At 39.5% G+C, this 20,179-nt stretch overlaps 1 protein-coding gene across 6 annotated transcripts in view; it reads left to right on the forward strand.

Moving 5' to 3' along the window:
- The window catches only part of ints2 (integrator complex subunit 2), a 55,681-nt gene extending 35,945 nt beyond the window's left edge, over window positions 1-19,736 (forward strand). For all 6 annotated transcript variants that reach the window (XM_048612431.1, XM_048612428.1, XM_048612430.1 and 3 more), the window contains exons 16-25: window positions 110-214; window positions 3,448-3,612; window positions 3,926-4,127; window positions 5,272-5,397; window positions 6,665-6,866; window positions 9,140-9,376; window positions 10,009-10,116; window positions 11,957-12,062; window positions 15,110-15,286; window positions 18,244-19,736. In XM_048612431.1, coding sequence (XP_048468388.1) covers window positions 110-214; window positions 3,448-3,612; window positions 3,926-4,127; window positions 5,272-5,397; window positions 6,665-6,866; window positions 9,140-9,376; window positions 10,009-10,116; window positions 11,957-12,062; window positions 15,110-15,286; window positions 18,244-18,428 — 1,613 coding nt within the window. In that variant the 3' untranslated portion in view covers window positions 18,429-19,736. The remainder of the gene's footprint in view (window positions 1-109; window positions 215-3,447; window positions 3,613-3,925; window positions 4,128-5,271; window positions 5,398-6,664; window positions 6,867-9,139; window positions 9,377-10,008; window positions 10,117-11,956; window positions 12,063-15,109; window positions 15,287-18,243) is intronic.
- Window positions 19,737-20,179: the final 443 nt, after the last annotated feature.

The following is a 20,179-nucleotide window of genomic DNA, read 5'->3' on the forward strand; positions in this document are numbered from 1 at the left end:
TTGTTTTTAAGCATTAGTGGTTTAGGATTACAGCTCAGACCGTTCTTGTTGATGTGGTTCACTGGTGGATATGCTGACTATTTTCTTCATTCTGCCATATTTCTAATAGCGGCAGTTCAGAAGAAGCCCAAGTCTTACTCTGCAGCACTGATGGACCAGATTCCTATCAAGTATTTAATTCGCCAGGCACAGGGGCTTCAACAGGAGCTCGGAGGTAAATGCAGAAGCTTCACGAGTTTGCTCAGACTCATTTGGAATCCATCAGGTTCTGATATAAAGCAATTCTAACTAAGCTCTTGTACTTCTGTTATACCTAGCTGTTTGTATTTGGAGATACATCTTGTTACAAATTATTCTGTAATCAATCCAGGTCCATTAAAAACAAAGCTCTATTGGAATTTATTTCTAAGACTTATGATGAAAGTTACGCAGTAGTTTTCAGGTTTGCACCGAATCAACTGATAAAGGGGAGTAATTTGGATGCTTAAAATTGGACATGGTACCCTTGGTCAGGAGTAGGGAGGGTAAGAAACAGCTTGAGTTCCATCTGTCATTAGCTGGCCGTTGACCAAACTGGTAATTGTGCAGGATACTTGAGGATTGGATCAGATTTTGATAAAACAGAAAATGCTAGAAATAGCTAATCTAGTGGCAAAAAGACGAAAGGGTTAATATTACAATTTGGGACCTTCCGTTGGAACTGGGAAGAGTTAGCAATGTAACAGGTTTGAAGGAAGTGAAATACACAGGGACCGGGGAAAGGTACAAAAGAGACGGTCTATGATGGGATGGAAAGAACTATTACGTAACAGAAGGGTTAATGGTTTTTGGGGTCTCATACTGTTGAACTTGGTGCCATGACTGGAAGACTGGTAAGTATAAACCAAAGGATGGGTGCTATTCCCTGAGCTTACGTTGGGCTTCATACTAACACAGCCAGAGATCAAGGATAGAAAGGTCGTGACAGGTGTAGGTGCAGAATTTAAATAACTGGGAACTAGGAGTTTGCAGACTGCACTGTGAGCATATATTGAAGGGAAAGTTTGAAACCCTATCTAGAGAGAAGGCAAGAGCTAAAGGGGTAAGTGTTGCATTACCGACACCTGGATGGAAAGGTGGCGGGAGATGAGGAAGGGGTGTTGAGGGTGATGAGGACTGGAGCATGTTGAGATAGACAGAACAGTCCCTTTGGAATGCTGAAACAGGATTGGGGGGGAAACTAGTTCAATTGTAATACCTTTCTGCACTCACTGTTTTTCAGCTGTAAGTACTAATAGTGATTTGAGCTGCGAGGATAATGCTGCTGCTGTTGATGAAATTGGATCCTAGCAAGCATGAGCATCTTCAGATGGAGGAGAGCACAGACATTAGTCAAATTCATTTGCCACATGTGGCTATCGTATAATCTTATTCTAATTCTAAAGCATACAATGGTTCTCATCTTATTTTCAACTGTGATGTTTCAAAGAGAGCCTTGCATATAGCTGGTAGCTTGGTGTGAATACTATATTGGTTTAGGCTGTGTTTATTGTGAATGTCACTACTCTGTGGTGCAGTGCCTACATTTATACAGGAACGTCGGTTTGTTGTGCATGTCACTGCCAAGTAATGTCATCTGCCAGAAACCTCAAACTATTTTCCAGGTACGGGTTATATACACTAATGTATTCCTTTAACAGGGGAGGCAATAGCCTAGTGGTATTATCGCTGGACTGTTAACCCAGAGACCCAGATAACTTTCTCAGGACCCCCATTCAAACCCCTCCACTGCAGATGGTGGAATTTGAATTCAATAAAGTATCTGGAATTAAGAATCTAATGATGACCATGAATCCATTGTCGATTGTTGGAAATACCCATCTGGTTCACTAATGTCCTTTAGGGAAGGAGACTGCCATCCTTATCTGGTCTGGCCTACATGTGACTCCGGGACCACATCAATGTGGTTGACTTTGAGCTATCCTCTGGACAGTTAGGAATAGGCAATAAATGTTGCGTGGTCAATGACACCCTCATCCTGTGAATGAATTTTCAAAAAAAGTAGTCTCTGCAAATTTGGATTTTGATAGCAAGGAAGCTCTATTGTCAAATCATAAACATAGATCCTCATATTCATAAAGTTGAGAAGCACTAATTAAATTCATTGTCTGAGCCTTCTGCAGTTGCACACATGATTTCCTCTTAGACAAATAGAACATTTTTTGGCACACCATGCATTCTGGGTAGTGATGTCCTCCATTAGCCACTTTAATCATAGATCAGATCCCAATTCAGATTGAGGCTAAGAAGACTAAGAAATGTGAGTCAGATGCCAGGATAATGAAAATAACTAGAAACCTAAGCATCTTTGGTATTGTGTTAGGTACCAGGAGCCTACGCACAATGTCAAAGCTATTGACTACTTTAGTAAACTTGAGTTGGTTTTTACATTGAAATTTTACGATCCATTTTTATTTTGTGTGCACTTTTGCAATCAATGAAATTACTTAAAATCATACAGTGCAGAAGGTGCCCTTCAGCCCATCAATTCTATATTGCCAAAGCTACACTAAATCTGCATATTTTGAGTTCCTTGACAACAGTTCAGGCCTTTCTCTGACCTGTGTGCAGTTTACAGATACAAATTGTGCAAGTGAAAACTTTTCCCCAGTTAGCCAACAGAAATTTCCGAGAGACCAGTAGTTCATGCCCGCAGACTTCCACATAATCCAAGCAGTTTGACTATTTTTACACCAAGACTGCTCCTGTTGAGCAAAGCGAATGATTGTTGAAGGTAGGATCTGTGACTCTCGCCCCACTGATCCAAAGCAATAATCTCCGAAATGGAGATTGTGTAGCCTCACATTAATGGCCATTTAAGATGATAAGAAATAGGAACAAGGCCCTGAAGCCTACTTCACCACTCAATCAGATCATGGCTGATCCGACATTCCTCATATCCATATCCCTCTTAAACCCTGATTCCCCTACTGATCAAGAATCTAGCTATCTCAACCTTAAATATACACAACTTGAATCAGTTACTGGAGGGTACCTGGTGCCAGTGGAACTCAATCCCTGGGAAGTCCAGAGCCACAGTAAGGTACTAACCTTAGGACTGATGTTGGGTTAATTGTGCAGTGTCATCAGTGTACACACTAACTTCATACAGTTAGTCATGACCAGCTTCTGTATGTGTGTGGATGGCTATTTTCTGCTTTTGGAGGAATTGCACTGATTGGTTTAAGTCAAGCACTACACAGCAACGTAAAGCAGATTATTGGCCAAGAGCGTGTTTTAAATGGTTTCTCTGAAAGCCCTAAAACAATGTGTGATCTAATGAGGAGTGGTGAGAGAAGTGGTCACTTGATGTTACTAAAGAATAATTGACTGTGATTTTCTTGACATTATATATTTATGTGCTACAAAGCACCTTCTGAACTGATTTGAGGTTTTCTTGTCTGTCAGGCCTTCATTCTGCATTGTTGCGTCTGCTGGCAACTAACTATCCTCACCTGTGTATGGTGGATGACTGGATGTGTGAGGAGGAAGTGACAGGCACAGAGGCACTGCTCTCCAGGATGCTGCTGACCAGCCGGGCCAAACACCATACACCCAAGAAGCTGCAGGAAGGTACTGGCATGAAAACTGACTTGTGGTCACGTACAAACCAAAGATACCTCTGAGGAGTTCAGATAATATCTATAAATCATTTAAAAATCACTAGTAATAAAACAACTGACCATTTAACAGGTAGAGTATTTTGGTATTGTGCATGGATAATATATCCAGTTCACTGCTTGTATCAAATCTGTTATTGTTTTCATCTTGATCACTCCTTTTTTTTGATACTTGCCTGATATTTGAGGGTTTAACCTGTATTCTGACATTCTTTGTATCGCTCACTTACCTGGTGTACAATTTCAATTGATCCTGTTGTCTCCAGCTTTCCAGTTGGCTTCTACCAATTACACTCAACTGATGCAGACCTTGGAGGACTTGACACTACTGTCTGCCAGTGAGCTGATCCCATTTGCAGAAGCATTGATGTTGGATTTGTACCGGTTGCTTGATGCAGATGTTCCTCGACGAATTCTCCAGACAGTCAACCAGCTTTGGATGCTTCTCAACACTGTTATGCCAAGGAGGTAGCAGTGTCTTTTATATAAATATTACCTAATTGTTCATTAATTAATTTATGTTCTGTGTTAAGCATTGTTACCTTGAGTGATCTTGACAGAAGGTGATCCATCAAAAGCTCTTCCTGGAGCTTCCTGACATCTATCTAAATTGTGTTTTGGTGTAAGGTTACCATTTTGTAACCTCCCACTGACAGGAATTAGAAAATGCATCCATACTATATTCAGTCAAGAGAACTGTTCAGCGACATTGTCAGTAATATCAATCTTGTCAGTTTCTTTACATGTAAATGTCCCTGACAAGCTTCAGCAAATATTCTTTCGCCAAGACCGATTCTTATCAGCAAAGACCGACTCGAGCTTTGAGTTTGTAATTGATGATTCATTAATCTAACTTGAGACAAACACCTGTTTTTCTTCAGATCAGTTGTTTAAATATTATCCATGCCAGTAAGTGCAGTTTTCCTCTTGTTCTAAAGATGCCAACTCATGCTGGTTACAGTTCACTTAACGATCAGGATGCCCATAGACACCGATTTAATTTTTAGGAAGAAATTTAAACTTCCGTTAGGCAGCTCAATGAATGAAACATCAAGATTCAACATTTTTAAGATGTTGAAGGTGTATTCCTGTTGTTTTCTCGTGCTGTGGAGGTGCCAGTGTTGGACTGGGGTGGACGAGTTCAGAAATCACCCGACGCCAGGTCATAGTTCTGAGGAAGGGTCACTGGACCCGAAACGTTAATTCTGACTTTTTTTTTCCTCACAGATGCTGCAGACCTGCTGAGCTTTTCCAGCAACTTCTGTTTTTGTTCCTGATTTACAGCATCTACAGTTTTTTGTTTTCATCAAGAGTAGGGCCCTGATTCTTGTCTTTCCCCTCTAGTCCAGGTTGCTGACACTAATTGTAACTTTTAAATCAACCTGTCTGAGTATGCAGAGTGTGAAGTGAGCTGTGTGAATTAAATATTTAAGATCTGCATCATGGTTCTTGCTTAATCACTCAAATTATTTCCGAGTTTTCATTTTAAAAGTGTTCTATCATTAGAGCACACTGGAAATGGCTTCATTCTGTAAGAGTCTTGACTGAACACTGCCTTGTTGGTTTTCAATAACCTACAAAGCATAGCCAATGTCATGTCTCTGTTTTGAAGGCTGTGGGTGATGACAGTGAATGCCTTGCAGCCAAAAACCAAGCTGCTTCGCCAGCAGAAGTACACTCAGAATGACCTGATGATTGATCCGCTGATCGTGTTGCGATGTGACCGGAGAGTGTACAGGTGAGTCACCAACAGCGACAGGAGCATGAGTCACTTCAAATGTATTCAGTTAATACAGATGCTTGGCTCAGTAGTCCAGTTGGTTCACAGAGAACAAGTAATGGACTTGTTCACCCAAATGGATGCTGTCCTATTCATGAACGTTCTAATAAATTTTCAGTTTTTCATCATCTTCTCATTAATTAATTAATGTTAAGAGCAGAAGAGCAACAAGGGAGAGAATAGGGCCTCCTTAAAGAGCAATGAGGTCAACTGTTGTGTGGAACAACAAGAGGTGGTCAGTCCTTATTGTGGAGAAAGAAATGGAGGCTAGGGTACGTGGGGAATTAAACCTTGATGTCTTAAACAGTCCACATTACAGAAGAAGAGGTCTTTAAAGGTGGATAACTCTCTGGAACCTGATCAAGTATATCCCAGGACATTTGCAGGAAGTTAGGGAAGAAATTGCAGGGCATCTAGCATTGATAATTGTATCATCTGCAGCCACAAGTAAGGTGCCAGAAGACTGGAGGGTGGCTAATGTTGTGCCTTTATTTAAAAAAGGCTGCAAGGAGAAGCCTGGGCACTATAGATCAGGGAGTCTGACATCAGTGGTGGGTAAGTTGTTGGAGGAGATTCTGAGAGTTAAGATTTACATGCATTTGGAGAGGCAAGGAATGATTAGGGATAGTCCGCACGGCTTTGTGCAGGGGAAATTGTGTCTCTCAAACTTAGTTGAGTTCTTTGAGGATGTAACCAAAAAGATTGAGGCACAGCAATAGACGTTGTCTACGCAGGCTTTTACTAAAGCCTTTGACAGGGTTCCCCATGGTAAACTAATTAATTAGTAAAGTTAGATCACATGGGATTCAAGGAAAGCTTGCCAATTGAATACACAATTGGCTTTATGGTAGGAAACAGAGTGGTGATGTTGGAGAATTGTTTTTCAAGCTGGACGCCTGCAACCAGTGGTGTTCCACGTGGATTGGTGCTCAGTCCACTTTTGTTTGTCATTTATATAAATGATTTAGTTGAGAATTTAGGAGGCATGGTTAGTAAGTTTGCAGATGAAACCAAAATTGATGGTATAGTCAACAGTGAACAAGATTATCTAAGATTACAAAGATCTCTTGATCAATTGGACTAATGTTGGGCCCTAGTTACCCCAACTTTCATTGAAATATGAAAGCTAAATGCTTATTTTTTGGCTGGATCTGTGATGTTCCATGTCGACTATTTTATAGCTAATCTATTGTTTCAATGTCTTTGATATTTGTCTTCTCCCTAGGTGTCCCCCGCTAATGGACATTACCTTGCACATGCTTAATGGATACCTTCTAGCTTCAAAAGCCTACCTAAGTGCTCACTTGAAGGAGAATGTGGATCACGACAGCAAACCATATCAGAATAACACCATGGGGGTAGTAGGGCAACCTGAAGCTCCAGAAGTCACAAGAGAGGAGCTGAAAAATGCTTTGTTATCAGCCCAGGTAAAAATGCAAGTCTGATCACAGAATTATTATGGTGTAGAAGGATGCCATTTGGCTCACTCTATCATGGTGTGTGCTGCAGCATCTTGGGTATTGACCAGTATGTGTTATGAAGCAACTGGCTGTATTCTTCATCATTTGGTCTGTTTGTCCTAGGAGACTGGAATTTAGAGCAGCATGATAGAGATTACAAAGACAAAAAGCAAAGGCACCAAGAAAAAATTGGAGAAGGTTAAGGGACTAAAAATGGACAGATTCCCCCATGCCTACATCCTAGGATTCCAAAAGGGGTAGCTGCAACGATAGTGGTGCTAAATGTTTTGGGTTCTAGAGTAGTCCCAGCAGATTGGAAGTTAGCATTGTAAAACTGCTATTGAAGAACAGAGGGAGAGAGAAAATACGGAACTGCAGGCCAGTTAGCCTAAGATTAGTTAATGGGGAATTGTTAAGATCCATTGTAATATGTCACCACAGTTTTACGAAAGCCATTTTTTATTTCCAGGACTTAACTAAGTAATGAAGAGGTTGGAGTAAAGAGGAACCTGGGTAGATGTTATACATTTGGAATTCCATAAGTTATTTAATAAGATGCTACACAGAATGCTAAATTATGCAAGTTAGGTTCTCAAGTAGTTGGGGAATAAAGCATTCATGTGTATAGAGGATTGATTAGCATACAGAAAGCAGAGTTGGTACAAACTGGGACTTTTCAAATTGGTAAGCTGTTTCTAGCAGTGTACAGTACATAACAGTACTGGAGCTTTAGTATTTGGAACTAATTTGCACAGACAGTAATTTTTCTATGTTGATTGCACAAAGCTAGGTGGGATTTCAATTGGAAGGACGATACAAGGGGACTGCAGAGAGTTACAAAGAAATTGAATGGGCAATAATGTAATAGCTGGAGTGTAATATGGGTGCAAGTAAAGTTATGTACTTGGTAGCAAAAATTTTTTTAAGAAGTCAAAAGTTTTATGAAGCTTTCAAATGTTGATCTTCAGGGAGACTTAGGTGTATTTGTACAAGGTATACAAGGCACAAAGCAAAATCAAAAATAAATACACAGATTGTGGGAATACTCAAATCTCGCAGCATCTGAGAAGAGAGAAACCATTAACATCTCAGGTCTGAGACTTTTCAGGATAAGGGGCCGATCATTTACAACGTAGTTCAGGATAAATTTCTTCGCTCAGATCCATGGAACTGCCTACCTCCTAAGGGTTGAGTGTGCACTGCTGAGCATATTCAGGACTGAGATCAATTTTTGATCTTTATGGAAATCGGGAATTTTGAGAGGTGGACAAGAAAGTGGAGTTGAAGTTGCTCAGCTGTAATTATGCTAAATGGTCAAGGGGCCACATGGTGTTCTCCTACTCCTATTTCTTATGTTCTGGTGTGATATGTATGCTGTTCCTTCCTCTTGCCACAGGACTTGAATCGAACTCAAATTTAGGAGCACCCAAGTGTGATTTGAGAATCACCCACGGTTGCTCAGTTTAACAGTTTAGGTTTCTACGAGCACCATGGAAATTGCAGGAATGTGTAGAAACAGGGTGGGGTCGCAGTCATGTCAGAAGACACACACACACACCCTGCATTACCCCAGCTTTCCTTTTAAAAAAAAGAATCCTAGAATAATGCAGTTCTGATGGTGGTTATTTGGTCTTTTTTAAATTCATTCATGGGGTGTGGATGTCACTGTCTCGGTCAGCATTTATTAACCAAATGCTATTTAAAAGGCAACCATATTGTTGTAGGTCTGGAGTCACACATAGACCAGACAAGACAGCAGATTTCCTTCTCTAAAGGGCATTAATGAACCAGATGGGTTTTTACAAAAATCAGTGGTCGTCATTAAGGCAGCTTTTAATTCAAGTTTTTATTGAATTCAAACCTCGTCTATAGCCATGATAGAATTTGAGTCCATGTCCCAGCACATTAGCTGGGCTTTTGGATTACTAGTCCATGACATTACTACTATACCACCACCTCTCCATCTGTGCCAGCCCTTCATGGCCCTGCAAGTTGTCCCACTTTAAAGATGCCTAATGAGTTATAATTGAATCTTGATCAGTATCCTTTCAGACAGTGCATTTTAAATTATAAAACTACATGGATCTGTGTGTTTAAAAAAAAATACAAGAAATCAAAATCCAGTTGAATTGAAACAAAAGTATGTTTGTATACAGCCTCCAGGAAACAGCATTATTTTGGCAACTCCAAACAGAAAAGGTAAATCTGATGCCATAAAATAAACAAACTCTCCTTTACAGGACAGTGCAGCCATTCAAATTCTATTGGAAATCTGCTTGCTTACTGATGAGGAGCGATCACATAGTGCAGGAAAGTTCCTGAAGCTGCAGGACCAAACCGACAATCTGTCTGAATCTTTGGAGAATACTCAGGCAACTTTACTGAGCAATGTCCGGGAGGTGCAGTGTCTCATCTGCTGTCTCCTGCATCAGATGTTTATTGCAGATCCAAATATTGCTAAACTTGTTCACTTTCAGGTCAGTACTGTATAGTTAAGTTGCATTTCTTGCGCTTCTCTACATGCTTCAAAGGAAAAAAAACTACTTCTCAAATGAAGTATGTGATGGTTTTTAGGGTAGGTCTTGGAAATGGCTCAAGGCAGATCATGTCCAGATCTTGTTTTTGAGAGTGGTATGGGTGGTCATGGGCTTTGGGTGGCCTTTCCAGAGAGGAATAGTGTTGTTCAGTCCCAAGGGTGTGTTAAATACAGGGTCAGTTGCATTTACTCGTTAGACTGTATAGTCCAACCTCTCTTGAGGTAACTATTTATTTAATTTCATCAGAACTGTCCAAAATCTGTGCTTTACATGGAGACTTTAAGAGAGCTTTCATGTAGAGGAATTGTCCAACATTTTTATTTTATTTCCCAGGCAATTCCTTCAGATTCTACTGTGATGGGAATTTCACATGCTCTCCATGCAAAACTCCCATCTGTGCTGGAATGATGACTGTCTGGTCATCAGAAAATCCAGGCGTCACTTTCTTTCCATGAATGGAGCCTGATTTTCTGAGTTTTTCCAACTCCTTGTTTTTTCCAAAAGAATTAGTATACTCATTTGTGCTAATCTTGGTAAATTGAGAATATTAATTATGGCTGATGTTTACACAGGGTTATCCAAGTGAACTGCTGCCTCTGACTGTGGCTGGAATTCCCTCCATTCACATATGTCTGGATTTCATTCCAGAACTCTTAGCACAACCACAACTGGAGAAGCAGGTAATACAATAACTGTCTTTAAATGTAATTATAATATGGTTCTGTATTTTGTGTGCATGCTTGAAAGTCAGGCTTATAAAAGATGTTGAATAGTTGAAAGACATTTACAGTAACAATCTGCATTCCTTTAACCATCTGGTAATGGATGGCTCAAAAATGGCAGACACCTTTTTTTTGATATTTCAATTCAAATAGTCTGCTGCTTAAGATGACACTTCAATCATCACTTGTCCTTTCCCATTAGTTACCTCTGATCTTGGTGGTAAAAATTCCAGCAGAAACTAATTTCTGCCCATGTTCTGAAACCACAAGCTCACTTTGCACTAAGTCAACCCACTGCTTGAAATCTAGCCTGCAAAAATGAAAAGGGTGTGGGAACTTGGCTGTGACGTGCAGGTTATACCTCTGGCCACCTTGGGTTTATGAGGGCAACAGGTACTTGAGCTGGTTAAGCTGAGCAGCCGGAAAAGAAGAATTTTATCTACATGCATTTGGAAAGACAAGGATTGACTAGGGGTAGTCAGCATGGTTTTGTGCATGGTGAAATCATGTTTCACAGACCAAGAAGATAGATGAAGGCAGAGCAAGTAGACATTATCTACATGGATCTTAGCAAGGTTCCGCATGGTTCCGCATGGTAGACTGATTAGTAAGGTTAGATGGTGGTATAGTGAACAGTGAAGAAGGTTATCTAAGAGTAAGCAGGAATGTGAACAACTAGGCCAGTGAGCCATGGAATGGCAGATGGAGCTTAATTTAGATAAATGAAGACAAACAAGGGCAGGACTTACACAGTTAATGGTAGGACCCGAGAAGTTTAGTCAAACAGAGGGACCTAGGGGTGCAGGTACGTAGTTCCTTGAAAGTGGTGTCACAGGTAGACAAGGTGATGAAGGCATTGGCACTTATGTTCTTTAGTCAGAGCATTAAGTACAGGAGTTAGGACATCAGGTTACAACTGTACGAGGCATCAGTAAGGCCATGTTTGGAGTACTGCATACAATTCTGGTCACCCTGCTATAGGAAGGATGTTATTAAATTGGAAAGGGTGCAAAAAGATTTTACAAGGATATTACCAAGACTGAGTTATAAGTGAGGCTGGATATGTTGAGATATTTTTCCTTCGGAGTGTGCAAGGCTGAGGGATGAACTTATGAAGGTTTATCAAATCATGAGGGGCATAGATAAGGTGAATAGCCAAGGTCTTTTCCCCAGGATAGGGGAGTCCAAAACTAGAGGGCATAGGTGAGAGGGGAAGGATTTAAAACGGATCTAAGGGGGCAACATTTTCACAGAAGGTGGTGCGTATATGGAATGAGCTGTCAGAGGAAGTGGTAGAGGCAGGTACATTACAACATTGAAGTTACAACATTTAAAAGACATTAGAACAGGTACATGGATAGGAAAGGCTTGGAGGGATATGGGCTAAATGTGGCAAATGGGACTAGGTTGGCATGGGCATGTTGGGCCAAAGGGTCTGTTTCCATGCTGTATGACTGACTCTATCTTTAAATGCACTTCTGACCAGTCTGTAAATCGATATGATAAAATTACTAGACCATTGTTAACTTCATTAAAACTTCATTATGGAAAATAATCCATCTTCATCAGAATAATTGATATTTTCTATTTTCAGACATAAGAGAATTGATCTGATTCTGCATATTGAGTTTTCACCACATTTTTAATTTGTACTCATCGTGTCCAATACCTGCATAAAGTGCACCCTCTCCCCAACCTAAAATACATCTTGATCTCAACCTAGAAGTTTTAAGTTGAGGTCAAGAATTTTTGAAAATAATTAGTTCTAAAAATTCTAATAAATCGCATCTCTATTTAGATATTTGCCATTCAGCTTTTGGCCCACTTGTGTATCCAGTATGCACTGCCCAAATCTCTCAGTGTAGCCCGCTTGTCCATCAATGTCATGGGAACAGTACTCACAGGTGAGGTCCTCAATTGCTGGTAAGACATTAAACCATCCTTTGCTTTAATTCTAGCGTAAAATGCATCATAGACCAAGTTTTTATGAGAATGAGCTTGTTTTTCATTCAGTAAAAGATCTACTTTGCTCCAACCCTTCTTAAAAGGGTAAATACCTTTTAACCCCTGAGTCACTACTCTAAAACAGAGAAAAGATACCGGTCATCTAAGGCGATCCCTTACAACTAAAGTACATTCCAGAGAGGAATAAAGACTTCGAGACAGGGTGGGGTTTGGAAAGGACGCGTGGCTAAGCAAGGAAGTTAAAGGCAACATAAAGTCAAAAACTACGGCACACCATAATGCAAAAGTCATTGGCAGGTTGGAGGGTAAGACGAATAAAAGGTTCCTAAAAAAAAAAGTAACAAAAAGAGAGGTAAATTTTGAAAGAAAACTCGCACAAAATATAAAATGAATAACAAAAGCTTCTCTAAGTATACAAGAAAGAAGTGCACAGCAAAAATAAATGTTGGTCCCTTAGCGGACAAGGCTGTGTAGTTAATAATGGGGGCTATCGAAATGGCAGAAACACTGAATCAATATTTTGCCTGAGTTTTCATGATGGAGGACATTGAAACTATCCCAATTATCACAGGTAATGCAAACATTATAGAAAAGAAGGAACTTAACACGATGACCATTACTTGGGTAAAAGTACTGAACAAACTATTGGGATTAAAGGCAGACAAGTTTCCAGTGCCTGATGGCCTATATCTTGGGGTCTTAAAGGAAATAGCAGCAGCATAGTGGATGCATTAGTTATAATATTCCAGAATAAGGTTCCAGTGGATTAGAAAAATGCTAATATAACACCCCAATTCAAAAAGTAGGAAAGACGAGTTAGTTCAACATCTGTTGTTGGAAATTTGTTGGAATCCGTTAATAACAAATAATGGGACATTTGGAAAGTCAAAACACAACCTATAAGAGTCAACTGGTTTTATTAGGGGTAAATTGTATTTGACTAATTTACTAGAGTTTTTTGAAGATGTAACGAGCAAAGTAACTCACAGGGGTTCTGTAGACATAGTATATCTCAATTTCCAGAAAGCATTTTAATAAGGTTGTACATAAAAGGTTAATGCACAAGGGAAGATCACACAGGGTTAGGGGTAATGTATTCTCTTGAATAGAGGATTGGCTAACCAATAGAGAGCAGAGTTGGGCTAACTGGGTCTTTTTCTGGTTGGCAAGCTGTAAGCGCCACAGGATTCTGGTTCTGAGGGTCCCAACTATTCACAATTGTATTAATGTCTTGGATGCAGGGATAGATTTAGGAGGAGGCGATGGCCTAGTGGTATTATCACTGGGCTGTTGATCCAGAGACCCAGATAATGTTCTGGGGAACCGGGTTCGAATCCTGCCACGGCAATAAATATCTGGAATTAAGAATCTAGTGATGACCATGAATCCATTGTCGATTGTGAGTAGTAAACCAGATGGGTTTTTCATGTCCTATAGGAAGGGAAACTGCCATCCTTACCCGGTCTAGCCTACATGGGACTCCAGACCCACAGCAATGTGGTTGACTCTTAACTGCCCTCTGGACAATTAGGGATGGGCAATTATTGCTGGCCTACCCAGCGATGGCCTCATCCTTTGGATGAATAAAAAAAATTAGAATATGCTATAGTCAAATTTGCAGATGACACTAAAATAGGTGGAAAAGTAAGTTGCAGTGAAGAAATAAATCTACAAATGGATATGGATAAGTTGAGTGGATAAGCCAAAACTTGGCAGATAGAGTTTAAAGTGGATAAGTGTAAGATTATCCATTTTAGTCAGAAGAATAAAAACAGAACTCATTATCTAAATGGAGAGAAAGTTCAAAATGCTTCGGTGCAGAGATCTAGATGCCCTTGGAATCTCAGAATGTTAGTATTCGGGTACAACAAGTAATGATGCAGATACAATTTTAACATTTATCACTAAAGGAATAGGATATTAAAGTAGGAAAATCTTCTTGCAACTGTATAAGGCATTAGTGAGACTGTATCTGAAATTCTGCACACAGTTTGGTCTCTTTACTTAAGGAACTATGTAAATGCATTGGAGGCAGTTAAGATTCACACCTAATTCTAGGCTCGTCTTATGACGAGGGATTGAGCAGTTCAGGCGTGTACTCGCTGGTGTTTTGAAAGATGAGAGGAGATCTAACTGAGACACAAGATGCCAGAGGGGATTGAAAAAGTGGACATAGGCAGGATCTTTCCACAATTTGGGCAATCTGGAGACGTCATAGCTTTAGGCTAAGGGGTGGCAGATTAAAACAGGGATGAAGGGGAATTACTTTTTCCAAAGGCTTAAGTATTTATGGAATTTGCTACACCAGAGAACAATGGTGCCAAGACACTGAATAAATTTGAGATGGAACAAATTTTTAATTAGTTACAGTTTAAAGGGTTATGGGGAGCAGGCAGTTAAGTGGAATTGAGGCTAAGATGTCAACCATGATCACATTAACGGAGCAGGCTCAAGGGATTGAATTGACTACGCCTGGTTCTTTTGTCCTTATTTGCAGTTATTTTACAGCAAGCACGAATTAAAATCAAAAACTGAAAAAGAGATTAAATCTCTTAAAATATCCAAGTTTGAAACAGTGTATAAAGCCACCAAGAAATCACTGTTGTTCTTTGGTACTACCATGGTTTAAGCAAACAGGTGAGGTTTTTAATAAATTTGATTTCCTCTGTAAAAATCCAAATTGGGATTCCATAGGTTTGGATTTTTAAAAGGATAGTGAAAACTGGTGAAGGTAATAAGTTCTACAATTATGCATTTTTGGAAAAAATGCAAGAGTGTATTAAACACCTGGATATTATAGATAGTGATTGCATGAGATCATTGAACTTTAGTAGGGTTTCGAGGAACACAAATTAGTGATCTTGTATTTATTAAGTCAGTGATGGAGAAAGAGATTGGAAAGTTTTTGATTACTATTTGCAAAGTAAAACTTCAGTCTCCATAACAAATGAACTTTAAAACAATATTCACTTTTTTTTCCGTGTAGTGTTGACCCAGGCTAAGCGGTTTGCTTTCTTCATGCCTACATTGCCCTGTTTGGTTTCTTTCTGTCGAGCCTTTCCTCCATTATATGACGATGTAACCTCATTACTAATCCAGACTGGACAAGTGTGTGCCTCGCATGTTGCTACTCAGGCACAGGATATTGACCCCATCATTAAACGTAAGTATTTGAGAGTTAATTGATTAAAAATAATGTTTATTGACTCTAGATTTGAGTAAAAAAAGTTTATATGCACCTGCTACCCCACACAATTGCATCTATTATTGGCCAAATGACCAGCCCTTGTTCAGTATAGTTAGTTGAGAGCAGCATCTTTAGGTTTGGAACTGGAAACAAAAATCAGTAAATTCATGTTGCATTTCTGGTTAATGACTCATGTCAGGCTAGGATAGAACCTTCCTTAATAACACACATGACATACTGGAGGGACGTGCTTTAAACCTTGAAACGAGGGTATGTAGCTATCTAGTGAGCAAGCCTACCTCCAGCTTTATGCAAACCAGTGAACCCTTCATTCAGCCTTGGTTCAGTACATTGTAGTATAATGTAACTGAGATGCTTTCTTGAAATGTGTAACTTCACTGTGGTTGGTTGGCTCACTGAGCTGGTTTGTGGATCCGCAGATGTTTCATTACCCTACTGGGTAACATCATCAGTGCAGCGTCCAATGAAGCGGAGGCTGCACTGATGATGCTACCCAGCAAAGTAATGAAACTTCTGTGGAACAACAAACCAGCTCGGCGAGCCAACCAACCAACCACAACACCCACAATCCGAGCTACAAATCTACTCCAAAACCATATGTAACTTCATTAATTGGTTTTGACCAATGGCATTGTAATCTGGACACAATGATGGCACAAAGATAGGTAGGAAAATAAGTTTTGAAGAGGATATTATCTTACAAAGGTATATAGATAGGTTAAATGAATGGCCAAAGTCTGGCAATTAGAGTATAATGTGGGAAATTGTCCATTTTGGCAGAAAGAATAAAAACAAAGCATATCACATAACTGATGAGAGGAATGCAGAGAGATCTGACTGTCCTAGTGCAAGGTTAATATGCAGGTTCAAGCAAGTAATCAGGAAAACTAATAGAATGTTATGGTTTACTGCAGGGGGAGTGGAAAGCAAGAGTAGGGAGGTTATACTTCAGTTATATAGGGCACTGGTAAGACTGCATCTGGAATACCATGTACAGTACTAGTCACCATACTTACAGAATGATGTTAATGCTTTTGAAGCAGTTCACAGAAGGTTTACTGACTAATACATGGAATGAACAGATTGCCTTAAGAGGAAAAGATAGGGTAGTATCCTTTAAAGTTTGTTGGAGGTGACTTAACTGAGTGGATAAGGAAAGGATGTTTCCTCTTATGGGAGAATCTAGAACTAGGGCTCATCCATTTAAGACAGATGAGATTTTTTTTTGAGGATTGAGTCTCTTTGTGATTCCCTTCCTCAAAAGGCAATGGATGCAGAATACTTAAATATTTTTAAGACTGAAGTCTTTCCGGTCCCTTCAAATAGCTATTGAATTATCTTTTGAACGGTATACCAAATCTGCTGCTTTCGGTCAGAGCATTCCAGGTCTCTCAAACTCAATGTGTAAAGACATTTCTCTCGTGTCACAGTTCAATTGTAAATCTTCTTAAATCTGTCTCCTCAGGTTATTGACCCTTGTGCCACTGAAAATATTTATTAAGGGGAGGTGCTGGTGTAGTGGTAATGTCACTAGCCTAGCAAACAGGCTAATGTTCAGGGAACTTAGTATGTAAGGAGAAACTCGGGAATTATAAATCTGTGAATCTGACTTCTGTTGTGGGTAAATTGTTATTGATTTTAGGATAGGATTTATGCACATTTAGAGAGGCAGAAATTATTAGGGAGAGTTGGCATGGTTTTCAACAAGGAAAATAGGGTCTCACAAACTTGATTTGAGTTTTTGAGCAAGTTACCAAAAAGATTGACAAGGTTAGAGCAGCAGACATGGTTTACTTGGACTTTTACTGAAGCCTTCAACAAGGAGGGTTGCTTTTCACAGTGGAGGCCTGTCACCAGTGATGTTCCATAGGGATCAGTTTTGGGTCTTTTGTTTATCATCTATATAAATGATATGGATGAGAATATATACGGCATGGTTAGTAAGTTTGCGAACGGCACCAAAATTGGTGGCGTAGGCAGTGAAGGAGGTTTTCTAAGATTACAAAGGGATCTTGATCAAATGGTCAAGGTGCTGAAAAATGGCAGATGGAGTTTAATCTGGATAAGTGAGATGTATTGCATTTTGATACAACAAACAAGGGTAAGGCTTATACAATTAATGGTGGGGCCTTGGGTCGTGTTGTAGAACAGAGGAACCTCGGGGTTCCAGTACATATTTCTTTGAAATTTGCGTCACATATAGACAGGGTGGTTTAAAAGGTGTTTGGCATGCTTGCCTTCATTAGGAGTTGGGAAATAGTGTTGAGGCCTCTTCTGGAATACTGGATCCAGTTCTGGTTAAAGCAAGATTATTAAGCAGGAGAGCAATCAAAAGAGATTTACCAGGATGTTGGTGGGTTTGGAAGTTTGAGTTATTAAAGAGAGGCTGGATAGGCTGAGACCTTTTTCAAGAGTGTCGGAGGTAGAAAGGTGACCCTAAGAAGTTTACAAAATCATAAGGGGTAGCAATAGAGTTAATGGTAGTTGTCTTTTCCCTTGGAAATGGGAGATTTCAAGACAAGAGGGCACATCTTTTACACAGGGTGGTTCGCATGTGGAATGAACTTTGAGGAAGTGGTAGATGTGGGTACAGTTACAACATTTAAAAGACCTTTGGATAAGTACAAGAATAGGAAAGGCTTGGAGGGAAGAGCAGGAAGGTGGGACTAAGTTTAGTTTGGAATTATGTTCAGTTTAGACTATTTGGACCAAAGGGTTGTTTCCGTGCTATATGATTTTATAACTCTAGGTAGATTTGATTACCAAGGGGTGAAAAGTTAACCATGATCTTATTGAATGGCAAAGCAGGCTGACTGGCGTATTTCTTGTTCCTTAACCAATACATTCCTGAGAATTTTAGTAGGTTCACTTTTATTATTTACTTTATGGAAAATTTGACACATTTTACACAGGTCTCAAATATCTAAAGGAGAAGACAGAAGTAACTCCTCCTGACCGCAACTGCAGTGCAGGTCTGGAAAAGACTAAAAAGAGCGAGACAACTGTACCCGAGTGTTTGGACCCGGATGTGCTTCTATGCCAGCGTGTTGAAGCAACATTTCTGGAGATAATAAACACAGCTGTTGTTGGAGTTTAGCAACAAAATTGAGAAAGATGCATGTCAAATATAAAAGCCATTGTACCATCTCACACATGGTACCACCAGACTGTGGTGACAAGTTGGTTTTGAGGCAGTTGAAACTACAACATTGGATCAGAATCCGATGTATTGAGGTATGCTTTGTACACATCTTGGTGACTGAAACAGACTGCAGTAACATTAAAATGTGACTAACTTCACATAGGGTAGCAGGTTTGATGTGTCTCCACGGAAACACCAATGTACATTTTCAAAAGAATTTTATATAGTTGACTAATTTTCTGACCAAACCGCAGATTATTCTAGTTCTTAAAGAATCCCTGCTTATACAATGACCATAAAGTTAAACTGTGAATCTGAAATGACAATTAATTCTTTCATTTGCCTCAAGCTAATCTTTATCTACAGTACTCAAAGGACATGGAAGTAATCATTTTCCAGCTGTAAAGTTTTTAAACTTTTCATAATAATATGCATTTGTTTCATACCAGAAGGAAGCTCAGGGGTTTGACATATTTTGGTAGCAGTGTAATTTATATATTGAAGAAATAGGAGCAACAATAGGCCATTCTTCCTTTAAAGATGACTCTGCTACTCAATAAGATCATGGCTTCCCTTGTTCCTGTATGCTGCCTTTGTGATTCATGTGCAAGGACACCCAGATCCCCCTATTGCAGAATTTTGCAGTTGCTTTTCTGCATCTTCTAACTTTTAACTCCTAAAATTGGTACAGGTTATTTGGGCTGGATTCAAAAGTTGTGGTACCAATGTGCCACTCCTTTCAGGAAAAGTCCATTGGACTCTATGGCACAGTAGCAATTGGTAGTGTATTGGCTCTTAGCTACAACCCTGCCCCCCACCCCACCCCACTCATGCTATTCCTAATGTGAGTTCTTCCCTTTTTCCCTTGTGTTGCTATTTTTAGTCTTTACATGCCTTAACGCTGTGTTTTCAATTTCTGTTGTTCTCTGTAGCTTGATGTTAATAGATCACTGCCATATGCATCTGTTGCTATCACTACGTACAATGTTATTTGCTTATTCTTGCATAGTGTCAACTGACACTATCACAGACTTTGTTGGCTGTTCTTAATCTGTTGTGTAAGCTAACAGGAAAGCAGTTGATCTTGACTGCTATTGATCTGAAGCACAAATAAAGAAAATACACAAGTGAGAGTGAATAGAACTATGGTGAAGCTGTGCATAGTATTTTTAGATGGTCTTAACTTTATAACTGTTGCTTAAAGCAGAGGTCAAGTGAAACTTGTAAGAAAATATTTAATAAAGTTTCAAACGTGCCAGTTAACTGTGGTCAATTTTAATATTCCAAGTGAAGATTCTCACATTTGCACACAGACTCCCCCAGCCAGTTTTAAGGCAGAAACAGGAGTTTGGGATTTATTCAGCAACTAAATCAACTGGTTTAATGCATGTTTTAGTATTGAAATTTCAAAAATATTTAATTTAAACTGGCGTTATTAGAGGTGTCAAATGTAGAGTCCACAGGAAGCATCCTCATTATGGTCTCCAGGTTCAACTAAGACATAACAATTTTCAAATAAAGGACAATAGAATCTATACACCGGAGGAACTGTACGAATAATTTCACAACTATCTCTACAATTGAAATTACTGCTCCATTTTAAATGTTTAACATCCTTGAATGAGCCGTGACTGCTATTCTTTCAATTAAAGATTTTCAGCTGATCAATTCACAGTATAGTTCCAGTCAGATAATAGTCCCAGAAG

The sequence above is a fragment of the Rhincodon typus genome, chromosome 26, assembly GCF_021869965.1.
Source record: "Rhincodon typus isolate 14 chromosome 26, sRhiTyp1.1, whole genome shotgun sequence".
NCBI classification, from domain to species: Eukaryota; Metazoa; Chordata; class Chondrichthyes; order Orectolobiformes; family Rhincodontidae; genus Rhincodon; species Rhincodon typus.